This window comes from Poecilia reticulata, chromosome 8 (genome assembly GCF_904066995.2).
Source record: "Poecilia reticulata chromosome 8, P_reticulata-male-v2, whole genome shotgun sequence".
NCBI lineage: Eukaryota > Metazoa > Chordata > Actinopteri > Cyprinodontiformes > Poeciliidae > Poecilia > Poecilia reticulata.
This window is the reverse complement of record NC_088837.1, coordinates 23,177,032-23,194,104: the sequence shown is the minus strand read 5'-3', so window position 1 is coordinate 23,194,104 and position 17,073 is coordinate 23,177,032. Positions and strand designations below refer to the sequence as shown.

The window sequence follows — 17,073 nt, the reverse complement described above, 5'->3', positions numbered from 1 at the left end:
TTAGTGAGACATGCAGTCACGTGGGATTTTAGAGGGCGTTTCTGGGCGGAGTTTGGTAAGGTCCATGATTTCTATGTAGCGGCCGAAGCCTTTTCCTCAGAGATCCTCAGAAACTCTCTTTCCTCGTTGACCGATGTAGCTCATTCTGTACTCATTCATCAGCGAGTAAGCGGAGGGAGAAAAAAAACCTCATCATGGGACCAGGTAACAGCAGAATATTGAGAGGAATTCATCGCAAATAATAAAAATATTAAAAAGAGCACTCTTTACAAAATGCAGTAAGAACAGTTTAGTGAGAGCCAGCTAGAACCGATCAACGGCGGACTCTAAACCAATCAGCTGCTGAATTCTAAGCAGCGCCGCTTGGCCGGCCCGATTGGAACCAGTCGGAAGTTCTAATGCAAACACAGTCGGCCCTACTTTGAAACCGTTCCGTTCCTTGCAGTGCGAAAACGGCTTTCGTCTCCTGTACCGCTCAAAATACACAATAAGTCTATAAACATTTTTAGGATATTATAAGGAAGTGCTGAGATCTATCGTTTTCCATCGAACTAACGTATTTGCCACTTCGGCACAGTGAGAAACGTTCAGAGGATAAAAACACTAGACTCAGAGCAAAACTCAGATGTCCCAGCTTTCTACTAGCATGCAAACGCACCATCTACACCGGTGTTTTTCAACCTTTTTTGAGCCAAGGTACATTGTTTTCATTGAAAAAATCACGAGGCACACCGCCAACCAAACTTGTAAACAAATAAACTCTGTATTCGCCTATATTAAATATATAGTCATTCTTGTCAAAGTGTCTTGAATAGGAATCAAATAAACACAAAAAAATTATTTTTATCTGTCCAAAGGTAGATCAGCAAAGCTCAGCTTTAAAGCACGATTTTGTCTCAGTTCAGTTAGTTCTTCCTGCTCCTGTAAAGTCATGTTCTTGCCAACAACTGCTGAGCTGTATGGGTCCCTAACAAAGTCAAGGCATTCAGTGAAGGCTGAAGAGAAATGAAATGACATCTTCTCCTCGAGTTTTTAAATGTGTACCTATTATTTCACACAGTGCAGCAGTGTGAACATTTTGCCATTTCTTGGCTGGTGGGAACATTTCAAGGTTGCCACTTTCCACATGTTGTTGCCAGAGGTGCACCTTTGAGCGGAATCCGTTCATTTTACCTGTGAGTAGGTTTTCATTTCGGCCCTGCATTCGTGCGTTCAGTTCATTCAGATGATGAAAAATATCCGCCAGATATGCCAGCCTTGCACACCACTCATCACTTGTAAGCAGCTTTGCGTAATCCGACGCCTCATTTGTCAGATTCAGTCTGAGTTCCTCCCACAGCTCATACAACGGGCCAGTACCTTGCCGTGCGACAACCATCGGACCTCCGTATGAAACAGCAAGGTCTTATGCTCCGCTCCCATTTCCTCACACAAAGATGCAAATATGCAGCTTTTCACAGGTCTTGCCTTCACAAAGTTTACCATCTGCACAACATCATTCAACACAGGAGCCAGGTCTGCTGGTGAAGTCTTGGCCATGAGGGCCTCACGGTGTTAGAAACAGTGCGTAATAATTACATCTGGGTTTCTTTCCTTCACTCTGCTTACACAGCCTTTGGTGCGCCCAACCATGGCTGCAGCTCCATCAGTGCAGACACTCGTGCAGTTTTCCCACTTAAGTCCTCCTTGTTCTAAATATTCTGATGTGACCCGAAAAATTTCCTCTCCTGTTGTCCTTTCTGGCAATGTCTTGCAAAATAGGAAGTTTTCTCTGATTGCGTCTCCATCCACAAAACGCATATTGGCCAACAGGTGAGCATGTCCACTAATATCAGTACACTCGTCAAGTTGCAAGGCAAATTTCTCACTGATACGCATCTTTTCTTTTGGTACCCCTGATTATTCACTCTGCAGGAGATTCAGCAGTGCTGTGACCTCTCACATAACACACTTCCCTAAATCTTGAAGAGGTTATTCTTGATTGTTGCAGCCGGTGCCACTCATGAACATGGCTCTGGTCTCGTGTTGATGTCTCAGTCCTGTGAGCCATATCAAAGGATAACTGCAAACTCTGCAAATGAAACAGTTCCTCTTCAGTATAAACCCAGACACACCCCGTTAGTGACAGATGATGAGTACAAAGTGGAAGAGATGGAGAAGGTGATGTAACTCTATGCATCGGGTTAATAGTTTGGGTTGCTGATAGGACAGTACACTTCCTTTTTGCAAGTCCAAATTCATAATCTACAATTAACTTTTGAACTTTTGAATTTTACTCAGATTTGTTGACTATGACTGTACATGGGTGAGGAACTCTGATCTTTCAGAAATGTTTCCCATCAGAAGTCGTTTCCTAAGTGAAACTTTAGGGAGCAGCTTCTGAAGATATAAAATTACAAACGGATTTGCAATCAACATTAAAACAAGACATGTGGAACTGGTCTTGTTTTAATGCTATGATGAAAAAAAAGATGATTAAAAATGGGAGGGTGCTGTAAACACAACCCCATTTGAGCTCTTCACAAGAAGCATGCAAACATAATGAGACGAAATAACATGGAGACCTGAAGGAACACGGCCACCTGTTTCTAAAAACAACAACTTTGAACCTGAACGGTCAGCTGAACTTGAACGTCTTCAGCATCTTTAACGGGTCAGGGTGCACTTACTTCAATGTTTCTCAACCCTGGTCCTCACTCCCCCCTGCTCTGCTTGTTTTAGATGTGCCTTTATTCCAGAACAGCTCGTTCAAATGATTGCGTGACCATTAAGTACTGCAGAAGCCTGTTAATCACCCAAAGATACAATTCAGGTGTGGCAGAAGGGAAATTCCTAAACCATTAGGTATTCCCTAATGTTTTAGTCGTTACCTAATGTATTACCTAAGACATTATACATTAGGTATGGAGGCGGTGAGGATCAGGGTTGATAAACACTGACTTACTTTCAAAAAGGAACCAATAAGCCTCAGTTCTCACTTGCAATAAAAGTTGATTCATGTTGAGGCGAAATGATGGCTGCAAACATTGACGGACACATCGAGGAGAGCGCCACGCATCAGCCTCCGTTACCAGATAGGGCAGTGATGAGGTTACAGCGAAGGCAGGTGAAAAACATGCTCACCATATTTCATGATGCTGCTTCTAATGTAACATATTCAACAACTGCAGAAACTGCATATATCAATCTTTATTCCAGACCAAAAAGGTCCATAAAAAAAATAAAAACAAAATGAGAAAAAAAATAAATAAAATAAAATAAAAACATGACATTCACTGAGTCACAAATAAGTGATGACATAAAACCCCAATTAGATAAGTTGAGACTGGCACACTATTTTTCTTCATACATCTATATGCGCAAATGGACAGAAATGTTTGTGGGAAGCTGCCACTGAAGCCCAGTTTTACAATGTAGAAACATTCAAAACACAGGATGTAAACTAAGATGTTGACATCCTGTGTCTTACCACTGAGGTACAGGCTGTAAGATACACACTCTCTTAATTTACTAATAACATAAAACCACAGTAGACATGTTTACCCTCTGATGCATAAGTGGGTCTTTTTTGACACGGTGAGGTAATTTCTTTGCAATATCTTCTTCGTACAGAAAAGTTTTCATCACTTCATATTCCAGGTGTTCCTTAAAAAAAACACGTTACTGATATCACAATTAAAATGTTTAATTTTCACATTTAAGAGAAAATGTGTTGAATGACATACAAAACCTGTTGATCAATGTGTTCAAGGTTATTTTATCATCTCAATAAATGAAATAAAAATTCATAGCTATATAAATAAATGCATAAATAAATAAGCTGGAAACGTATAGTGTGCCTTCTCTGGGTCGGGGAGGATGTCCTGCCTCAAGTGCAGGAGTTTAAGTATCTCACCATCTTGTTCACAAATGTGGGGAAAAATGGAGCAGGAGATCGACAGGCGGATTGGGGCAGCGTCTGCAGTGAAGCGGGTGCTGTACCGATCTGTACCGGTCCGTCGTGGTGAAGAGCTGAGCCACAAAGTGAAGCTCTTGGTTTACTGGTCGATGTACGTTCCTACCCTCCTCTATGGTCATGACGTTTGGAATGTATCCGTGACCTCAAAGAACGAGATCACGGGTACAAGCAGCCGAAATGGGTTTCCTGGGCTCTCCCTTAGAGATAGGGTGAGAAGCTCGGTCATCCGGGAGGGACTCAGAGTAGAGCCGCTGCTCCTCCATGTCGAGAGGAGCCAGTTGAGGCTCGGGCATCTGGTAAGGATGCCTCCTGGACGCCTCCCTGGTGAGGTGTTCCGGGCACGTCCCACCGGGAGGAGGCCTCGGGGAAGACCCAGGACACGCTGGAGGGATTACGTCTCTCGGCTGGCCTGGGAACGCCTTGGGATTCCTCCGGAGGAGCTGGAAGAAGTGGCTGGGGAGAGGGAAGTCTGGGCCTCCCTTCTGAAGCTGCTGCCCCCGCGACCCGACCCCGGATAAGCGGAAGAAAATGGATGGATGGATGGATGGATGGATACGCTCACATGTATGTGAGTGCATGATACACATAGCACAATAGAATACAGACAGTAATGTTGCTAGCTTTGTTAGCTAGCTAGTTTCAAGAAACATGATCGTTCTCACTCATGTACCACCACACACACACACACACATAATGGACATTGACATTGTTCCTGTTGTAAAATTATCATTTTGTTTTAAAAATGTTCTACAAATGTTTAAAAAAGTGAAAAATTAAAATATTTCAAACATGAAACAGAAATAATTTTTTGTGGAATAAAAGATAGTAAAAAGTATTAAATAAAACATTAATTTTAATCAAAATGATAAAAGTAGCATTAAAAGCACATTGATTCTAATACGGCAGTGTTTTTCAACCACTGTTCCGCGGCACAAGTGATCGTCAGGTGTGCTGTGGAAATTATTCAATTTCACTACGGTACCGTATTTTCCGGACTATAAGCTGCTACTCTTTTCTAAGCTTTGAACCATGCGGATTGTAGCCCGATGTGGCATTTCTGTGGATTTTTCTTCAACCACCAGGGGGCTCTCTAGCAGGAAGTGAATTATCAGAAGTCAAAATTGTAAATCAAAGAAGAACGGCTAATTTTCATTTAAAACAAGCACATGCTAGCAGCAGGCACGACGGAGAAATGTTTTCAAACTCATATCATGCAGCTTTTAAGTTGAGGGCTGTCGATCTGGCACTACAGGAGGGAAATAGAGCCGCTGCATTTAAGCTCGGTGTGAACGAAACCATGGTTCGGCTTTGGAGACGGAGGGCTGCGTCCAGCAGATTTATTAGGACGAGGCATTCTGCTGGGTCCTAATGGAAAACCGAGAGCAGCTTCCAGTTTTTATTTTATTTTATTTAATTGAAGGTGCTAGTATGGTGCGCTCTATAGTCCGAAAAATACGATAATTGGTTTTAAAAGATGTTTTGAGAATGAATTGTCTGCAAATAATGCCATCTTCGAGTGTCTGCTGTAGCAGTGACTAGTGGCGTAATAATGTAATATTCTTACCACTAGATGGCAGTAGGTACAGAACATTTAACATTACAACAAGAATTAGTGATGCATGAATGTTACAGGTAGCGGTGAGAGCACTGAATCTAGAAAGACTGTGATGACAGTGATGCAAAAGACAGTGAAGCTCAGCAGTAGTTGGAAAGAACATGAGTCCATTTCCCACAACATGTCTGTGTGAAGTGAGCTTCTCTAGTCTGGTTACTATAAAAACTAAAACCAGAGAGAGACTGAGATGTTGAGGAAGAACTTTGTCTTTCTTCAGTTTCTGCCAGGAAATCAGTTGTTTTCACCCAAACATGCACAGGTTTCACACTAGGTGGGTAAAATATACAGATATTGACATTTTGTACATGCAACTCTTCATATTGTAACAGTGAATATGAAGTGAAATGTTTCCCAAATATTATTGCTTCTTTCAGAATAAGAATTATTTTCTGTATTCCGGCTATAAGAATGATTGTGGATTAGTTTGTAAAACAGTTTGGAGTTTTCTACAACTTCTTTAAATTTAACACCACAGTGTTGTGGCTGTTCAGGGGTATTTTTGAAGTGGATATGTTAGGTGCAGTTTGAAATAAGAAATGTAAAATGTGATAATACATTTTTTGTGTTTATTTGATTCCTATTCAAGAGACTTTGATAAGAATGACTATATATAGGCGGCTACAGAGCATCTTTATTTCCATTTTTAGTTGGTGGTGTGCCTCGGGATTTTTTCAATTAAAACAATGTACCTTGGCTCAAAAATGATTGAAAAACACTGTAATACGGGTCAAAAAAGACCCACTTACAGAAGTGGCAGTCGTGCATCAGAGCACAGGCCACTTTGAGCTTCCTTTTTCCGCTGTACTTGGGAAGTCAGAACCACACATATTCTGCAGCTGTGCACAGTCTGTGGTCCATCTCGTTTACGGTCAGAATTAACAGAAGAACCTCCAGGACTTGATCCAACGTCATCTTCTAAAAAGGTAAACCTTTTTCCATCTTTATTTAGTTTTAGCATTAAGAAAAAAATAAGTATTACTGAAACAGAAGAAATAATTGCAGAAATAAATCCATCATGATGAGAAAATGAATCTTGAATGTGAGAATCTTTTAATTGAAGTGTGCTATGAGGAGTTATTTGAAGGAGGGCAGTAACGGTTCGTGACATCAAATTTGCTTTTAGTGCCTGCAATAAAACTTTTTTTTTACCCGAATTGACACGTAGTAATTTCTGTAGCTTCAGTTGCTCTGTGTTAATGGAGGACTGAACCTTTTTGTGGTTTGGCAAAGTTTTTATAATGCTACCCACACAGTTAATCGTGTTGCTTCACCCAATAAACTAGAATGTGTGTTCACATGCGACTTTTATCATATTTATTTTTAAGTATTTTAACACAAAACAATTAACAAATGAACACATTTTAACTAAATCTAACATATAAAAATGTCCAAAATGCTTCAAAAGGCTTTAAAGATGCTTTTAACTGGTTTTAATTTCCTTTTTACCGTGCTGAATGATCCTTAAATAGTCAGTTTGCTAACCAAATGTCATATTTAGCTGACAGCCGTGCTAGCCGTTAGCTTCACTCACCGAAGTTTCCAGAGAAAACAACTCCATCCAGCTCCGTCAACGATGTAACACCATCCAGCATTTGTTTTCACACACTGTTCTCTCGTTTTCTCTTTAACTTTGTCTCTCAATTTGTCTCTCAATCCTCACTGTTCTCTCCATTTCTTTCATTCTATCTTCATGCGCTTCTCCCAACACACACACAAAAGCGGAAAGTGAAGCCTGCCCCCTATTGGTGTTGCAGAGAATTACAACGGCTTCTGCAATGCTGACCATGCAGGTTACGCAACAGCCTTATTGCAAAATTAATTAACACCGTATTTTCCGAACTATGAGGTGCGCCTTTGATTTTAAGCCATTTAATTTATATCTCAACTCAAAATTCTACACATAAATACGGTAAAACATTTTTGTCACTTTTGCTAATTTATTAAAAAATAGAAAACCATGAAACCACATTTAGATAAGTATTCAGTCTTTTTCCAGGAAGCTCAAACGTGGGGTGTTTTCTCTTCCGTGAGATGTTTACGACTTAAATGTATGAAAATCTGCTCCAGAAAGAATGGTCTACTTTCCATCTATATTTCGATAAGTTCGTCAGTCAAAGCACATTACGTATTACTCCGCGACGCTCCTGACTACCGTAGCCGTAATGTAATTTTGACAATACCACACAAGAGCCAGAATTATTCCATATTAATCCACTAGAGGGAGCTGTTTTACTCCAGAACAATACATAAGGCGCTCCGGATCAAATTAATGACTTTATGAGTCTTATTTTCTAAAGTATATAATTTTAACTTTATGAGAAACTGAATTTTAGGTTTAATTATCTGTAATATCATTTAAAGAGATGTTTTTATTTTTTTTTCTGTAACAACAATTCATATTTATGAGTACATTTTATAGTTGTATTTCAAAAAGGAATAAAGAATTAAATTTAAAAAAAAACTTCGGAAAATACAGAAAACCTTTATTTTTAACACATATATTAAAATATAAATCAAACTTGTTCCCACAGACAAACAAAACAAATTCAAGCTTCAGGCTAAAAACATTTCCAAACATCTGCTGTTTTAATTTCCCCCTTTAATTCACAACCAAAGGTTAACAGCAGTTTTCTCCCTGTCTGTTTTGGCTCCATTGTTTTACTTTTGACTTTTCGCTTTATGTTTTTCCTTCTTTAAATTTTGTAGAATTTTTGTCCGTTTAGTTTTTGGTCTCCAGTTCTTTCACGCGCTTGGTCAGCTCCTCTAAAGCTGCTTTCAGGTCCTTCACCTCCTTCCTTAGAGACTGCACCTCCTGAGAAACAAACAGGAAGTGAGCGTCACTGAGCAGAAATGCTCCAAATCAGGAAAATAAAGCCTCAGAACAGTAGATCATCCAGTTTTCTCACCCCACTGCCGTCTGGTTGGCTCCCTGCAGAAGCAGTCGTAGTCTTCAGGAGACTCTTATGAACTTTGAATTCCTTGGCCTTCGTGGTGGCTACAAACCCGTCCTTTAGGGAAATCAGAACAGGCGGAGCTTCTTTCCCATCAAACCACTCATCGGCTTCAACCGACGCCTCGGGTCCGATGGTGTCAGGGTACAGATCCTCCTGGAACAGATCCGACTGCGCAGCCAAAGGAGGAAACAGTCAGCTAATGCCAACGCAACCCACTGTGTTTCTGCTGCACTTAGAAACTCACCTTACGAGGTACCGTCATGACTATGGGTTCACATTTCCTCTCATGCAGTTTGTAGAACCTGAAGGAAAAAAGAGTTGGATACAATATGAGCAAAATGACAAATGTGTCAAAAGTTCTTCTACTGAAACTGTTTTCACTGCAAAAATACAAAATCTTACGAAGTATTTTCATCTAGTTTTTAGTGCACCTGAAATAATACCAAGCTAATTTACAAGTAATTTTTCAACAAACCATAGGAGCTTGTTAGAAGTCAAAATTTTCTTAATATTAATTTTTAAAAGTTCCAGTTCTAATGGCAGAAAACGTCTTGCTATTAGAAAAATAACCTGCAATAGAACAAGTATTAGAAGTAAGAAATACTGCCACCTGCAGGCGGAAGTTCGCATCAATGATTTTGATTATTTATTGCAAAAACTTAGCAATAAACTCTCTATTAGGGACGGGCATTTATCGTATCGTTTATCATTTACTGTGATAAATTTCTTGTCATGATAAACATTTTGATCTATTGTTGACAATTAGTTTCAAATAATAATGTTTAAACCCCCCACAGTTTGTTCAGAGAGAGAATTAATACATTAGAAAATGTGATTAAATGTTTTTACACTGAGCAGATTAGTGATCACTTTTTTCTTCATGTGTTTTTCAAGAGCAGTATTTGTGTTTGTGTGGCTATTATTGCTGTGTCTCACAGTCACAGCCTAAAACTAAGGCAAGAAATAGTTTATATTGTCAATTTTATTATTAAAGCACCAAAAAACATGGTGATAAAACATTAAGTCCATGTTACCTTACTCACAATTTTGCATCACATGAGGATCTGTTGAGTTTGTGTTCATATTCGCATTGTGAGAAACTGGAGGGACAGACTGATGTAATTTGGCATCTAAAGGGTCATATAAAACATCCATCCAGGATTTTGTGTTTTTTCAGTGTAGTGAATGAAACAAAGCTTATGGTTTTGATGCAATCTGTGTCTGGATTAACCACTTTGCAACCCAAGCAGCTTCAGTTACCTTGCGATTTCACACTTGTTGACCTCCAGGCCTCTCTTGGGCATGTACCCCATCCCCTTCTGGCTCTCCTTGCTGCTGAACATGGACAGGTAGTGGACGTACGGCGCCTCGTCCGTCACTTCGAAGTAACGGATGCTGCTGTCTCCCTGTGAGAAGGCCAGCACAGAAAACGTTGAGCCGTTTGTGCGTCTGCAGGTTTAGGGTGAGAACCACAGACTGTCCCCCGTCTGAACCCAACCTTGCCACAGAGGTAGACGACTCCCGTGTCTGGGTCGAAGAACGGCAGGAGGACGCCGCTGCTCGTGTCCAGCTCCTGCAGGGTCAGCGGCTCCCCAAAGTTGTTCTACAAAAAAAAACAACTGCTGCTTTCATAACAACCAGAGGAAAACCCAAAAGCAGACAAATGTAATTATTGCTGTTGTTCTTCTTCAGTGGCAGCAGCCAGTGTGATGTAATGCAGCTGTTGCACAACAGCTGTGTTATTATGCTTCCCTCTAACAAATAATACAACTATAAAGCCTCTCAAAAGTGGAACTATCTTCATAGCTTTGAGTCGCTTCTAATTTAAATGCACTGCAAAAACACAATCCTACCAAGTGTTTATGGTCTAACTTATTAAAGTAAGTTAAAACTGACATGTGTAGCTTTTCAGTAAGACATGGGAGATTGTTTTAAGTAAATAATTTCTTAACAGTGATTTTAAAAAGCACTAGTTCAACTGGCAGATTATTTCACTATAGCCAGACATCTCCCAGATTTATAAGTGGAATAATCTGCCAGTGGAAATGGAACCTTTTCATCAAGATTAAGACATTTTTGAATTAAAATACCATACCAACTTTATTTATAAAGCACTTTAAAACAACCATAGCTGATACAAAGTGTTGTACATTAAAACACAACATAACAATAAAAAATAAAAACTCTTACAGTTTAAAAACAAACAAACATACAATTTAAAACTAGATCCTGCTGGAGTTGAAAGCCAAGTAAAATAGATGGGTTTTAAGAAGAGCTTTAAAATAATCTGCTATGTCTAAGTTACTTGTGAGTTAATTTTATTTTATTTCAAGTATATTAAGATATTTGCACTAGAAACTAGACCAAAACTACTTGGTAAGATTTTGTGTTTTTGCAGTGAGAAATATAAAAATTAGATTTTTTATATTTCTTTATTTTCCTCTGACATGTTAATGTTATCTTAGTACACTTGAAATAAGAAAAAACTCACTTTAATAAACTTTGTAACAACATATTTGAGTTTTGTTTTAAGTCAGTAATTCCTTAATATTAGTCAAAAGAGGCAAATTTGATCAATGTTCATGAATTATTGACTCAAAACAAGCTCTTATTTGCTGAAAGTTACTTGAAAGTTAGTTTTGTCTTATTTCGAGCGAAACTCCAATTCATTTAGTTCGTTTAGGGAAAAACAACAACAACAAAAACCATTAAAAATAAATAGAAAAACCAGTATTTTAAAATGTAAAACATATAATTTCTTCTTTCTTTAGCTGAGATGGGATTCCCAGCAGCACTAACTCATTATTATTATTATTATTATTATTATTATTATTATTATTATTATTATTATTATTATTATTATTATTATTATTATTATTAGAGGATGTAGTAGTTACAGTTTTCACTCTGAGGGTTTCCTTCACTCACCGGGTCCCACAGCGCCACCTGCCGTTCACTCATGCGACTGAAGCCGGTGCTCAGGATCTGCCCACCGGACACGAACACGGCTCTCACAGGCCTGGAGCCTTCGTGAGGTTTGTCCTTCTCCTGTAGGGGGCGCAGAAGAGCAACGTTTCAGACATTTAGGTTGTGGCAAATAACGCTCCTGTTGACGCAACTTATTTTGATCAATTAACACAATTTTACAAAACATTGATTAGATTTTTTTTAAACTATTATTGGTATTATTATTATTATTATTATTAGTAGTAGTAGTAGTAGTAGACAATCTATAGTTTACAGAAAGTCTACTTATTGTAAAGATTGACTGTACGGTTGTGATTTGTTTTTTTATAGCAGGATTACTGTAAACTTTGCAGTTTGCAGTTCGGACCCCTGTTCTACAGGCAGCACTTACAAAGAGCACGGTGCCTTTGCGGGGGTCCAGCACTCTCAGCTTCTTGTCTTTGCAGGAGGTGAGGATCCTGGAGCCGTCCCTGTTCCAGCAGGCGCTGTAGATGAGGTCGGGATGAACGCTGTCGATCCTCACCACCTCCTCCCCCTGAGCCACGTTCCACAGGATTATCACATTATCAGAACCTGCAGGGGACAAACGAGTTCAGGTGAAACCTGTTGAGTTTCAGCAGTGGGACAGTTGCTGTTGTGATAGAGAACAGGAAGAAGGCCCAGTCTGCAAAAGTAGTGATAAATAAATTGGTTGTGCACAAGAGAAGATGATAAGTGGAAGTGAAAGGTGATCATTTCAAACTAAAGTTTCAATGTGCAACATGCTCCCTGACTTTGTGAACTGAAGTGTCTTATAACAGAGAGAACTTCCCGTTGGTTTTGCAGCAGATGCAACACAAACATTCACCTCTGTCTGTCTGGTTCCTGAAAACTACAGTTCCCTAACAGATCATGTGAAACTCGGAGGTCACCTGCGCTCAGCAGCACGTTGCGGGCGGTGGGATGCCAGCTCAGGATGCCGACACGCTTACAGTGACCGTCCAGCTTCACAACCGGCTCTGTGAGCGGCGAGGTCAGCCCGCCGTCCGGGATCTCCCAGATCTGATCACAAAATCCCACATGTGAGTCACATGACACAACTGAGAGCGTGTTGAAGGAGTCGGGAGTTTCTGTCGCCTCACCATGACGCTGCAGTCCTCAGATCCACTGGCAATGATGTTGTCATTGTGAGGGCAGAACTCGATGTCCAGAACCGGACCTGTGTGGCCACAGACGGTGGGGTAGGACATGTCGATACGTCCAGTCTGCAGACACAAACATCGAGAACATTTAGGGTTGCTTCAAGAAGCAAAGATGAATAACATTCAGCATTACGGGTGATGACGAATGAAATTAGCGTCTGGTAACCAGGTTAAGGAGCTTCTTCGAACAGGTTAGGACAAGTCAATGGGCTAAACAAAACATGCTCCTTTTTCCTTTTTTTGCAAAGTCATTTTTAGATGATGAGATTTTAGTCTGCTCAATTCTGCCTGTTTTGAATCTTTAAATCCACATAAGCTGCTGTTGGCCTCACCCTCCAACTCAATGTTTACGCTGACATGTGAAAATGGCTGCAAACCGATGCACAATTATACAACCGTACATCTTTGAAAAGCATAAGTAAAGCCTCCAGCACAACCAACAAGAATGCATAAAGGGTTTTCTGGATGGTAAGTCACCTGTGTTTTCCAGCAGCCATTGTTCAGCGCATATGGCAGTAAAGTCAGCTGACCAAATGTGCTGGAGTTCAGCTTGGGTTGCTAGGTAACGGGCAGAACTCTGCTGGGGTTGCTAGGTAACAACGCAGCGCCCATCAAATGTGACTCAACAATCTGGAGATTTTTAAAACGGATCATTTTGCAAAAACATGATCTTAATGGCAGAGTTTTGTGGTTTTTCTTGGGCTGAAAAAAATATGCAAACAGTAAATTTTGCATCATAATGTTTGAACAGCTAAAACAAACTAAATGACAGCACCAGCTAAGCTCCCACAGATAATAGTTTGGTTTGGCTGTAATTTAATGCCCACATTGCTGCCACATCTACTGCCACACCAGCTGACACGCAGGATGCATCTCACACGTTTCCTGGTTGCTTTAGTGTGGATGGTTGGAAATGCTTGACCTGTTGGTTTCATTCTTTGCAACATGGTGGAACGTGACGTATTTCTGGGTGTCAGTTTTTATTTACACCCCCACTGCAGCGTCATGGCCAGAGTTAGGCACCAACTAGCTACATTTACTTGAGTACTTTTACTACATTGTACTTTTTACTTTCACTTACTTAATTCTTCATTTAAAATATTACTTAGGAAAATTAAGTAAGATTTAAACTAAAACTAAAAGATAAAACCTACATGAGCACAGATGAATAAATTGTAACTAAAACAAAACTACATTTTAACCTAAAGACTAAATGAGTTACCTCATCCCAACATTTGTCGCCCCCTGCTGGCCATTCAAACTAAAGTCATTTGCATCAAGTCAACAGTTAATTAAAACAGGTGGATTAACTCTGCAGATGTGGAGAACTAGAAGCTTCAAACAACAAAAAACTGTTAATTGGTCTCAAATATTTCATCAGAGTTTGTTAAACTTTACTTTATTTACATTTGTTTAACTGTAAATAACTTAGAAAACTTAATTTGGTTACTTGTGACCAATTAATGTAATATATTTAAGGTGGGTCACCTTTCCCTTTTTTCAGGTCTGCATTTTGTTTTCCAAAACCCTCTTTGTGGTTTTTAATTTGATGCCAAGCAGAAAGAAAAGTCGAAATTAAGGTAAGATCCAACCAGATAACAGAAACATTTATGATTTAATACTATTTTTTTCTCTCTGTTCATTAAATCCAAAGGCAAAATTAAGTTGTTCTGTTCATCAATCTAAATTTAACCCTACGAGTGATCAGTGTGGGTTATGCTTTTTAAACCAATGATTCCTAAAACTTTGGCATTTGAATTAAATGTATCTAATTAACTTCTTAAAAAGGATATCAATCTGTAACTGAGCTTCCTGAAACTAAAATTAAGCTTAGTATGAAACTAATTCTCCCACAGAAACAAATCTCTGACTTTTAAAATAATTTCAAGAGAACAAAAAGAGGAATTTGTATTTTAAGTTACATTTTTGCATAATTTATATATGGCCAGAGGTTCAATAATGTTTTTAACTGAAACAATTCATTGTGATTAATCAATTATTGAAATAATCATCACTAAATTAGTGATTGATTCATTATTAACATTGTCAAAAAATGGAACAATAACACAGTCAGGGCAGTAATTAAGTCAAAACTGCAAAAAGACATAAATTTAGGTTTTAAGATAAAAAAATAGTCACCACCCTTTACTTAATCAATGCTTGATGAAGTTAAGCAGAAAGGACTGAGCTTTTTTATATTGACATTAGAAATATATCTTTAGCTGCAGATGTATCCGTTGTTACAAACATTCTCCACTAAAGGAATATTGTTATTGCATTTCAGGCCATAAAAAGATAATTCTGATATTTTAAAAAGTAAACGAATTACTGGTTTATTTGCATTTTTGAGTACTTTTTCATCCAATTAATGGATTCATTTTCAGACTAACTGATCACTACATTAACCGTCAGCCGCTGCCCAACTGCTTTCACAGCCATACATAGAAATTCAGTACAGAAGCAGCAAAGTAAACGTAAAACATGAGGCACAGCAGCTTTAGGCCACATCCGGTCTCTGCACTGACATGACAACAAACTCCTAATATGGTGAAAACTCAACAGCAGAGCAAGGCAAGTGACGTGAAGAAAGACTGAAAAGACGGCTTACGACTTCCTTTTTCAGTCGCCTGCATGACGCCGACAGCAGAATTCAAATTTCAGAGTGAAAGCGTGGCGTTGCAAAGCCAGAGATGTTGCATCAGAAGCAGTTTTCAGGTTTAACACCTGCATGAAACTGCAGCAGTGGAAGCATTTTCTCGCACCTTGCTGAGGGGCAGCACCATGAAGGCCCCGCCGCCGCTGGCGTCCACTATCATGGACACAAACTTGGGGTTGACGGAGCAGAAGTTGCTGTCCCAGGTCATGGTGGAGATGCGGATGTCATCGTAACACTGGTCGGCCTTCACCGCCTGGCCAAAGACGTGGCGGAACTTGCTGGTTCTCACAACCTTCCTGGACATGGTGAACTGGGCAGAAAGCAGCAAAGAGAAACACGATTCTTATTTGTTAAACACAACATGCATGAGATGTGTGGCCAATTTGAGCGTTTCTGATTTCAGGTTGAGACAGACTAACTGGCACAAAGCTGACTGCACTGCAGGAAAGCTAGAAAAAAAAGGGGAAGCAAAAGTTTTCACAACTGCTTCCTCTTGTCCGTCTGTAACTGTTGCCTCTTCTCTCTTTAATTCGAGCCACACTGAAGCAATTCTGCATGCTGACACATCCATACAAGGAAATATATAAAATATAACACCAGAAGATGCTGCTATGATGTTTGAGATTCACACATCGTGACCCTAAAAGGCTAAAGCTGTAGGCAGAGCGACGGTTTCACCACATCCTTCCAGACAGAGAAGCAAACCTACAGACTTTTCTCTTTTTTTCCCTTCACTTTCTCAACCAAACTCTCGTTTTTGTCTCGCCTTTCCCTTTAAATAGACACATAAAACAAATATCTTCAGATTAAAGTGCCAGAAAAAACACTGAAATGGCTTAAAATCTGAAGTCTAATGAAGCTTTGCATCATTTACAGTAAGGCTCGTTCGGAAAATAAAACAAACAGTAAGTGGGTTCTGTTTTACCTCCATTTGTAGATTTTACTTCCTGAAATCTGCAGCCGCGCCTAAGCTGAACACAGCGAACAGCAGTTCTGCTGCATGTGCATCACAAGACATCTGAGGCAGCCCTGCACCTAATTTAATAAGCCCTTCTGCAAAACAAGCTGTAATTTCATCACAAGCCCAAATGCATGTCAGTAACCTGTGACTCCCCGCTGCGATGGAAACAACGCAGGCCACAAATCCCTCCATGTGAAGGAAGAGAAACCCAAACCATGTGGAATATGAGGAAGAAAGAGCTTTCATTTAAATCAGAAACTTTCCGTCGCTGTACGGATGTCTTTTAGCAGGTGAGGAGTGATGCTGCGGGCTTACCTGGGAGTCGTGCAGGGGGGAAGAGTCGGCTCAAGAAGTGTCAGCGGTGCACCCTGTCACCAGAGTGATGGCGCAGAGGAGTCGCTAGGTTAAAGTACATCACAGAAACGGCATGAAGGAAGTGAAAATTTCAAATGAAGGTGGAAGTGGGAGGCGTCTCCTGTGACATTTCAGGGTTTTAAAAGCTGCAGAGGGCAACAAGGGAAAAAAAAATTGTGCAGACGTCGTGAGATTATGACCAGATAACATGGAGAGTACGGTGAAGAGTTTGTGTGAGTTTTGATTTATACTGAGCCAAAAATGAAGAACTTTGGCTGTTTTATGCTCTGCAGCACCCAGGTGTGCAGTAACATGATGCCAGAATGGAAACGATTAAAATAATCAACTAATTTCATAATCAGTTGTTACTCAAATAGAGGCCATTTGCTGGAAAATCCCACATATTCAGAGCAGCAATTAAGCTAAA

At 39.7% G+C, this 17,073-nt stretch overlaps 1 protein-coding gene across 2 annotated transcripts; it reads right to left on the bottom strand.

Moving 5' to 3' along the window:
* Positions 1–8,035: 8,035 nt before the first annotated feature.
* coro1a (coronin, actin binding protein, 1A) lies at positions 8,036–16,739 on the bottom strand. 2 transcript variants are annotated; one of them, XM_008416367.3, is made up of 11 exons: positions 16,608–16,739; positions 15,438–15,641; positions 12,616–12,738; positions 12,406–12,535; positions 11,886–12,067; positions 11,456–11,575; positions 10,026–10,130; positions 9,788–9,933; positions 8,772–8,829; positions 8,480–8,695; positions 8,036–8,385 (listed from the first exon to the last, which is right to left on the bottom strand). In XM_008416367.3, exons 2-11 carry the CDS (start codon positions 15,633–15,635, stop codon positions 8,293–8,295), a joined length of 1,371 nt encoding a protein of 456 aa, XP_008414589.1. In that variant the 5' UTR covers positions 15,636–15,641; positions 16,608–16,739; the 3' UTR covers positions 8,036–8,292. The 2 variants fall into 2 exon arrangements, with proteins under 2 accessions (XP_008414589.1, XP_081466394.1); XM_081610268.1 differs by lacking the exon at positions 16,608–16,739 and adding an exon at positions 16,257–16,359.
* Between the last annotated feature and the right edge of the window lie 334 nt (positions 16,740–17,073).